The following is a 9,372-nucleotide window of genomic DNA, read 5'->3' on the forward strand; positions in this document are numbered from 1 at the left end:
AAATACCATTTATTATACGTTTAACTAATAGTTTTGCATATAATATAGGTTCTCGTGGGGGAGTTACCTATGGAGTAAAACATACCCTAGATTGTCGGGTATGTTTAAGAAATTTGAGGATCATATGTCCAAACATCCCACAAAACCTTGTGTGTATACACTATCCGGTTTTGTTATTCCGTTGAAGGTAATAATATAATTTTAAATTTTTTGGTTTTTATTTTTTCATAATCCCTGTTAGTTATTGCTAACTCTTATGTATTAATGTATATTTATTACAAGATATGGATATGGGAGATGTTCCATCTGAATGGGAAATACCAGAGCCATTGTCGGTCGTTTTAATCCCTATGTAATAGGTTGTCAGATGTTCCTTTAATAAATATAATTTCCATTGTAGATAACGCTACCTTCTAATCCCTATGTAATACCAGAGGCATTGATGGTCGCTTTAATCCCTATATAAAATCAACTCCTTCACATTATTAGACCACGGTTTCATAGTCTTTGACTACTGTTTGGCACACTGCATAATGTATAGTCTTTTCCAACAGTAGATTTTTCGCTTCAAACATTATTTCCATGCAACGTTTCTGACCGAATTCTATTTGAAATGAAATCCCTTTATATAGCCTCGACCAAATTCATTGAAACATACCAATTCTCATAATGAGTGGATTTAATGAGATATACAAACAAAGCTTTTCCAACCTACCGATACTCTTTCATAATCTTCAAAGAACAAATCGTAACTCTTTCACAATCATTAAGAAAGACATGAGAGACAGGTTTCAATTTTGTTTTGTCGCATTAGGATGCGTGGTAACTCCTCCTCTATACTAAGTTATTATTTATTTCAAGTTCACATTTGTGTAATGTTTTTGGTAAGTGGATGGATTTAAACACCGAACACAAGAAGTTATTATTTATTTATTTCAAGTTCGCATTAGGATGCGTGGTAACAGCCATGTTTAACCTCTTGTTGGGATAAGGAAAACACCGAACACAATAATATATTATTGGTAAGTGGATGGATTTAAAGGAAAAAATCACATGGTTTAATCGATGGTATCATCATCTTAAAAACAGGTATCGTTATCCAAACAACGACGAAGATCTTTTAGAAATGGTTAAAGATCATTACATTTTGGAGCACGAGGGAAGTGACTTCGAGTATGAGGATGCATGGATCCTACTTAAAAATAACAAATATTTCATGTAGAAGGCTCTTTTATGTGAAATGTCTTATGTAATGTTTCGTAAGGGTGTATCTCGTTTTCTATAATGTTTTATGTTTGTGTTTTATTTTGCATGGAATAAAGGAGTTAATAAGTGGAGTACTAGATTTAATTAATAATCTCAGAAGTGCATTTTAATACAAGCAATACAAATTACAAATACGGGAATTCATTGCTTTCCTACATTAATCTAAGGACAATTCAAATCAAATGTGCTATTGAAATCAAAAGTAGGGTACACGCTTTCGTTCTGTGACCCGCTCCCGGATGCAAATTCATCAGTCATTATGCCCTTTTGTGTAGATTTTTTCCTCCCCCCAGATCCGCTCCCCGATCCCCTACCCGTACAATCGTTCCTCGTGTGTCCAAATTGACCGCATGTAGAACATTCTTGTCGTATGGGATGCTCACCTTGCGACGGAATACGTCCAGTGTTTCTTGGCCTACCCGGCTGACGTCTCTCCATTATGGGTGGCTTCACGGTCATCAGATCATCGGGGATCTCCCACTCAGATGGACTTGGTAAGGGGTTCACAGACTCCTCGTAAGTTTTCCTCGATGCTTATGTAAAGTAATCTTTTAAAGCGAATTCCGAACAATCTTCGTAACGGTTTATTGTCAGCACTTTTATAACATGGCCACAAGGTAAGCCATCTATTTGCCACCGCCTACATGTACAGGTTCTTTGTTGGAAATCAACAATGACACTTTTGTGGTTAGAGCTTTTCACTTCAAATCTGCTATTTGAGATAGGGTACACCATCCAATTATTACAAGCATTCTTATTTGCTTGTATAATCGTTTCAGCCCATGGGGTGAGTGTTGTTTTAGTTTCAGCTAAAAAAATAAACATAATTTTTCATAAAATTATTACTACACGAGTTACGAAAATACTCAATCAACAATGTATATAAAATATTAGTACCTGCAACATTACGTTTCTGAAAACTCCATTGTTGCATTGTTGCACAAAAATACTCAATCAACATCAATATTGGCATCTTTCTTGTAAATCGTGACATTGAATTTATCGACTCCGCACTATTTGATGTCATAAGAAAATACCGATTCCCAGGAAAACGTGCACTGGCCCATCTTTCTGGATTGATGTTTTGTAGGTATTCCCATACACGAATATTTACATTTTTTATTTTTTTCATCCCATTATCGAATTTTTTAATGGTATAGGCTTTGCATGTCTCCCAAAATAATGCGTGCATTGTATCGCTGCTTCCAAATTTTGCTGAAATGTTGAAATACAAATGGATACCACATATTCCATGATAGGCGTGAGGAAATATATTTGCAATTGACGTCGCTATGGATGGAGCACTATCAGATATGATTGTAAGGTCTTCCAAGTTGCCTATACATTCACGTAGCTTTCGAAGGAACCAGGACCACGTCTCCGTACATTCACTTTTGCAAATGGCATAAGCAACATGCATGATTTGGTTTTGACCGTCCATTGTCACTGCGAGCAACATCGTGCCTTTGAATTCACCCTTTAGGTGACCACCATCAATTATTAGGGTCGGCCTACAATACTTGATGAACGCTCGTACCTACAATTATTTTTCATTGCATTAACAAATACCAATTAGGATTCATATGTTATATTTGTTATAAAAATTAACCCTGCTTACCGAGCAACCCAACGCGATAAACACGAACTCAAACCGATCACCATCGTCTACTCTTATCTGAGTAACAGTTCGTGGATTGTGCTTGACCAAGTTGTGCAGATACGCTGGTAGTTTGGTGAATGAATCCTCTTTGGTACCTCTTAACATCAACAACGCATACTGTTTTGCACGCCATGCCTGTTGGTATGAGATATTGATTGGAAATTTCGAATTGATGTCCCTAACAATTTCATTACCCCGATAAACTCTATTATAGTCTCCGGCCAATACTTCAGCGATAAAGTGGCCGAGTACCTTTTTCTTTGATTGTCGATGATTAGACTCCAAATTTGTTGCACAACATGTGTGTTGGTCAACAACTTTTGTGACTTGGAAAGCAGTAGTCAATTGGATCCCCCTTGCCCTAACCATCCATGAACAATTTTTAACCAAACAAACAACCTCGAACCTTCCTTTGCTTGATCTGGTAGTCTTATACTGCTTACCTTGTTCCATGCATTGTCTTCCGATTGCAAGCTTGAGCAACTCTTTGTCATCAAAAATGTCTAAAACCTTAATCTCTTCACTTATATCCACCCTCTGACATGGAATGTTCACATCAGCGTTTACAGGACATGAAGGCAAAGGGGGCATACCATGAAACATGGTATCTGAATAAATAAGCTTAGATTCGTCATCTAATTCTTCTCCGTTAGAATCACTATCTAGGCCAGATATATCCAACTTGTCACAATTCGCAAACTCACCATATCCTTTTAGTTCACCATCATGCAAAAACGGAACTTCCTGTTTTCCAGATTCATTACCAACCTTATTCACCACGGATACTGCTTTTTTTGTCAAATGAATCATTTACACCAACATCATTAACATATGCACCAACATCATTATCACCGATATACTTATAATTCTCCGGTGTAACATACATAATCGGTTCTGGCACTACATTTACATTTTCAGCAACACTATGATATTGACTTTTACTTGGACTTTTAAAATTACCTATTGGGTTGTTGCTCCCTTTTCCACTTTATAAATTTATTGCAGATGCCTTTCCTCTATCATCCATTTCGTTCGGCCAAACGCCTTCTTCAACCACCACATACACAGACACATATTTATCTCCAACGTCATTTATTACCTTCATCAGCTTTCTAATATCACGATCATCAACAATACCACAATAATAGAGTTGTTCTGGATGTTGATAGGTCAAACTAACTTTTGATTCTTTGGGAAGACCCATCTTGCACTTGACCAACTGAACAAATTCAGTGAACGTTGTGTTTTCGTAAAATTCAACACCTAAATAAAACATTCTCGGATTGTATCCCAGTGGCCAAACATATGATAATTGGGAATTAACAAACTCCCATCTTCCATCCGTAATGAGAAATACAAAATTACTCGTTACAACTCATTATCTTAATTTTGAGGATAAAGAAGCTAGAGAGAATAAACTTTCCAAATATATAAAATACTTAATATATATAAGATAGGTTGAAAACAGTAGTCAACTCTGACGAAAAAGTAGTCAAGTTTAACAAAAAAGTAGTCAAATTTAGCAACAAAGTAGTCAACTTTACCCAAAAAGTAGTCTACTTTTTCGTCAGAGTTGACTACTGTTAAAATTTAAACAAAATAATTCAAACCAAATAATTGTTAAAATTTAAACAAAATAATTTTTAAAGTTATTGTACATATTATAAACACTCTTTTTTATACTCTATATTACAAAAAAAAATTAAAAAAAATATAAAAAAAAAAATTAAAACCGTAGTTTTTTGGACAAAATAGCAGATAAAACCCCTAAAAGGACGCTTAAATTGTCAAATTGTGTTTAGTTTACCATTTTTTTTTCTTTGCGTTGGGAGTTACTTTTTGTCATTTTATTTTGGGATAATGACTTAAAAGGGTAATAATGTATTTTTCGATTTGTACACATTTAGTCACTGAATTTTTTTCGTCTATATTACCCCTTCAACTTGTTAAACTGTACATATTCAGTCCTTATGACCGGCTACTTCAGGGTAGCCGGTAAAAATGACTTAATAGGATAATATATTTTCACTCTTTACACATTTAGTCCTTAATATTTTTGTACACATTTTGTCCTTAATATATATATATATTTTTTTTGCAAAATAAGTCATTTTTGTTTTTATACTCATTAAATACTTATGAATGATTTTTTTAGTTTTTTCTCACGAAATCTTACGTGGAAAATTCATTAATGAAGTGTTTGGGCCTTTTGATGCTTATGTTCATCGCGATCTCGACTACTTGGTTGTTTAGGTCATGTGTTCTGAACGTCATAACTTATTCATACGATCTTAGATTTTAACGATCTTTATATCAATGCGAATGATCCTTTATATCCATGCGTTCGTATTTTAGTCTACTACAACTTTTATTTAGATTACTCCCATTAACAATAATATATTTTTTACTTACGATTTTTATATCCATATGCAGAGGCAGATTTAACCTGGTCCCGGTGTTCCACCGACAACACCTGTTTTTTCTGTCCGCAGTGGAAACATTTTCGATTTTTTTTTCGTTTATAGCTATTTTTCATGTATCAGTAACACATATTTCATCTCGGCAACACCTACTATGAATTTCTGCGTCTGCTCCTGTCCATATGTTTTTTATAAATGCATGTATGGATGTTTTTTTTATAAAATCATAAGTAAAAATATATTACATTTTAACGGGAGTAATCTTAATGAAAAAATGAACCTGTGGATATAAAAATCGTTAAAATCTGATATCATATGAAGAAGTTACAACGTTCAGAATACAAAACCTAAGCCAAACCACAAGACCTACGCAACCAAGCTGTCGAGATCATGTTGGACATAAACATCAACAACCCCAAACAACTCATCAATAATTGTCCCACGTAAGATGTTGTGAGAAAAAACCTAAAGAAATCATTCATAAGTACTGAATGAGTAAAAAAAAAAGACTTATTTGAAACAAAAAAATGTTAATGACTAAATATATACAAAAATATTAAGGACTAAATGTGTATAAAATGAAAATTATATTACCCTATTAAGTCATTTTTCCCGGTTAACCTGAAATAACCGGTCATAAGGACTGAATGTGTACAGTTTAACAAATTAAAAGGGTAACTGTTGACGAAAAAAAACTCAGTAACAAAATGTGTACAAATCAAAAAATACATTACCCTTTTAAGTCATTATCCCTTTTATTTTTTCTTTTTTCTGAGATTATGTATGCGTTAACTTTCTTTCCCTTTAATTCTCCTTTTCATGGTCGTATAATCAAATATTTAATCATGTTTCATCTTGAATACGATATGAAGCCTCAACATCATAAATTCATAGTCTTTCATCCAATATATCCTAAAAACTAAATTAAAATCTATATAGTTTTTTGTAATAATTCGTTGCTCCAGTCATTGCTAAATTGATAATGTAATGACTTGCAATTCATTGGTAATTTCGATGTTGTTGTTGGGTTTTCGAATGGTGATTACTGCAACATGCAAAAAGAGAAGTTGGAAAAACTATCCAACAACGAGTCATGGAAATGGATGGTTGAAGTAAATATGGATGGTGGCTTCAATTAATGTTTCCCATACGAAGGTGAATGTGGGTGGTTTTTGTTTCAAAGAAATGAAGAAAAACACCATGTGGACTGTGGTTTGGTTTTTGAAACAAATAAATGTTTACCCGATTACAACCAACATGTCCTGTTATATAATAAAGTCTAGCCATACTGTACTTCTAAAGTTTCATTAGTTTTTACACATTCACTTTATTGGTAGCAGGCCTATTTACTCTTCATTTTAAGCATTGCATCATTTAATATTTTTGTTAGGAGAAAATGCAAAAATTGTAACCTAATTTCGTTTATCTGTGTAGATAAATATTAATAATTTTGGAATGATGGAATGGCTTCTGAATAGAGTATTATATATTGCTAGTTAACTCTTGTAAATTTTGTAGAATCAGAATGGGAAGTATTGAATTTATTAAGCTGGTTAAATCAAAACTCGATCAAAAGTTAAATAATCTACAATTAATGAAAACTAAGTAAAAGAGCTGAAGTAAAGGTGACACCTCATTCATGTAGTATAAATAGGAGATCTTCCATATCATTCATATGCAGTTATGCACCATGCAGTCTCTCACTGTTCCATCTTTATTACAAAGTTCGAAACTATATTCAGAAAAGAATCTTTATATATTCTTCTTCCTGTTTTCATTTTTGGTGTGTTTATGTTGCTACTGTTGTTCAGAAAAAGACAACATAACATCTGGGGTTATTTATTTCATCAATGATGGTCTTGATTATTTAGAAAGGTTCAAATGGGTTTCTTTCCACATGAGAAAACATCAAATTCAAGAAGAGTCTAGCTTAACTTTCACATTTTCACCTAAGAATAAGCTTGGACAAGGTGGTTTTGGTCCTGTTTATAAGGTATGATATATATAGATATTACTTTCGGTTGGTATCTCTAGCTATAACTTATAAACATAGTAACTTTAATAATCTTAGCAGGGTAACCTTCTTGGAGGACAAGAAACTGCCATGAAGAGGTTGCAAGAGCTCAGAAACGAGGTTATGGTGATTGCAAAACTGCAACATCGGAATCTTGTTAGACTTTTGGGGTATTGTGTCAGAGGAGATGAAAAGATTCTACTCTACGAATACATGCCAAAAAGAAGCCTGGATTCAATTCTATTTGGTTAGTCTCTTAATTCAGTTTTTTAACAACAGAATTATAATTAAAATACCAGACATATGATTCTATTTGTGAAAATATAGAAACTTATTACTCCAAATTAACTTCATTCTTTTGCAAGATCCAAAGCTGTGCACATCCTTGGACTGGAAAATCAGATGTAACATCATTATGGGAATTGCAAGAGGACTCAGCTATTTACATCATGATTCATGGCTGAGGATTATTCACATGGATTTGAAAACAAACGACATTTTGTTAGATGAGGACATGAATCCTAAAATTTCCGATTTTGGTTTGGCCAAGATCATTAAAGGAAAAGATAAGCAATCACTAAAAGAGTTTTCGGTAAGCTTTTTAATTTCACAAAGTAAAAACTGCTATGAATATAACAATGTTGGGATCATGTAGTTTTCATAACACAGACTCTTGTTATTTACTCTGTTTACTAGTGTACAAATGTGGCTCCTCTAACAATTTTTTCCCTTTTTCAGTGGTTATATGTCTCCAGAGTATGCATTAGATGGGGTGTTCTCTGTGAAATCTGATGTGTATAGCTTTGGAGTAGAAATAATTGAGATTATAAGTGGAAAAAAGTAACAAAGGATTATTATATTAGTCTTTTAGGACAAGTAAGTTGTATAAGACTTATGAAGTTGTTACCTACACTTTTTTCTTATTTGTCGTATAATTTTTTTTATATATTTCAGGCATGGAGTTTATGGATGGAAGATAAGCCACATGAGTTGATGGACCAAACACTGATGGACTCATGCAATCCAAGTGATATGTTGAAGTGTATAAATGTGGGACCCATATGTGTATAAGGACAACCTGATGAACATCCTACATGGAAAACATGTTTTTGATGCTTAAAGGTGAAATTGCCACCCTCCCTCAAGAAGAACCACCTTTCATTTCAGGAAGAAGCACATGCTACTTCTTCATCTAGCTTGTCTAAACCAGACACCCAAAGCAAAAACATGGTTACGATCATTGAATTAGACACCCAAAGCAAAAACATGGTTACGATCATTGAATTAGAAGGATGCTAACAATGTATTTATGTTAACTGCGAATGTTGGAATTGTGCCCTTCAATCAATAGATTGATGGTTAAAGTCCCGTTTGAAACAAATGTATAGATTTAGGAGTAGACTAGGGGTGTGTGAGTTAGCCCTTAAAACTATGAATTAGATTTGGTTTTATCAAATTATTCATATGTGTAACAATATTCTATTGCGACCCTCCCACAAATGTTTTTTTCGATAAAGCTTCTTGTTGAATACTTTTTTCCTAGGTTAAATACGTGGTCAATTATATTCTTTAAATGGACTTTGATGAGACGTAGAATCATGCACGTATAAGATATGAGTAGTTGGTGGGTACAATTTCTTTAATCAAATGTGGCCTATCAGTTGTTGGAAACCCAGGATTGAACCAGTGACTTTCTTATCATTTTTCATTTACACAGGGTTCCCGTGTTTAATAAAGGAAATGAAAGAAGAGGATGAAAAATAAGGAGATCTAGAAAAGAAAATGAGAGGAATGGGAAGATATATTATATTTTCATGTTCTCGGTTCAATAGAAGATGAGGGGGGGGACGCATTTCGTCGTGCTCTCGAAGCCGACTTTCATTCTCCTGCGCATGTCGTTGCGCGCGTTTGGCTTTGTCGCGCCCCATCGGTCGTCGTGGCGGAGAGATTTCCTCGATGTCATCAAACTAGTCCGGGATCTCATCGGTGTCCGCGTTGAGGTCGATGTTCGT

At 34.1% G+C, this 9,372-nt stretch overlaps 2 protein-coding genes across 4 annotated transcripts; one reads left to right on the forward strand and one right to left on the reverse strand.

Annotated features, from left to right (window-relative positions):
• Window positions 1-1,800: 1,800 nt before the first annotated feature.
• On the reverse strand, window positions 1,801-4,130 carry LOC145113752 (uncharacterized). Its single transcript, XM_079049802.1, has 5 exons — window positions 3,936-4,130; window positions 3,811-3,826; window positions 2,885-3,711; window positions 2,164-2,803; window positions 1,801-2,075 (listed from the first exon to the last, which is right to left on the reverse strand). Exons 1-5 carry the CDS (start codon window positions 4,128-4,130, stop codon window positions 1,801-1,803), a joined length of 1,953 nt encoding a protein of 650 aa, XP_078905928.1.
• A 2,753-nt stretch (window positions 4,131-6,883) lies between these two features.
• LOC145117025 (G-type lectin S-receptor-like serine/threonine-protein kinase At4g03230) lies at window positions 6,884-8,851 on the forward strand. 3 transcript variants are annotated; one of them, XM_079053337.1, is made up of 5 exons: window positions 6,884-7,339; window positions 7,418-7,607; window positions 7,726-7,952; window positions 8,099-8,236; window positions 8,315-8,851. In XM_079053337.1, exons 1-4 carry the CDS (start codon window positions 7,022-7,024, stop codon window positions 8,150-8,152), a joined length of 789 nt encoding a protein of 262 aa, XP_078909463.1. In that variant the 5' UTR covers window positions 6,884-7,021; the 3' UTR covers window positions 8,153-8,236; window positions 8,315-8,851. The 3 variants fall into 3 exon arrangements, with proteins under 3 accessions (XP_078909463.1, XP_078909460.1, XP_078909461.1); XM_079053334.1 differs by having other exon boundaries at window positions 7,726-8,236; XM_079053335.1 differs by having other exon boundaries at window positions 7,421-7,607; window positions 7,726-8,236.
• Window positions 8,852-9,372: the final 521 nt, after the last annotated feature.

The sequence above is a fragment of the Lactuca virosa genome, chromosome 5 (assembly GCF_052849685.1).
Source record: "Lactuca virosa cultivar CGN04683 chromosome 5, Lactuca_virosa_CGN04683_v6, whole genome shotgun sequence".
NCBI lineage: Eukaryota > Viridiplantae > Streptophyta > Magnoliopsida > Asterales > Asteraceae > Lactuca > Lactuca virosa.

Coding starts and splice junctions, on each gene's coding strand:
- LOC145113752 (XM_079049802.1), bottom strand. CDS start 4,130: ATGGGTCTTCCCAAAGAATCAAAAGTTAGTTTGACCTATCAACATCCA. Junction 2,804..2,884: donor TTATCGCGTTGGGTTGCTCG/GTAAGCAGGGTT, acceptor AAATAATTGTAG/GTACGAGCGTTCATCAAGTA. Junction 2,076..2,163: donor TCAGAAACGTAATGTTGCAG/GTACTAATATTT, acceptor TTATTTTTTTAG/CTGAAACTAAAACAACACTC.
- LOC145117025 (XM_079053334.1), top strand. CDS start 7,022: ATGCAGTTATGCACCATGCAGTCTCTCACTGTTCCATCTTTATTACAA. Junction 7,340..7,417: donor GTTTTGGTCCTGTTTATAAG/GTATGATATATA, acceptor TAATAATCTTAG/CAGGGTAACCTTCTTGGAGG. Junction 7,608..7,725: donor CCTGGATTCAATTCTATTTG/GTTAGTCTCTTA, acceptor TTCTTTTGCAAG/ATCCAAAGCTGTGCACATCC.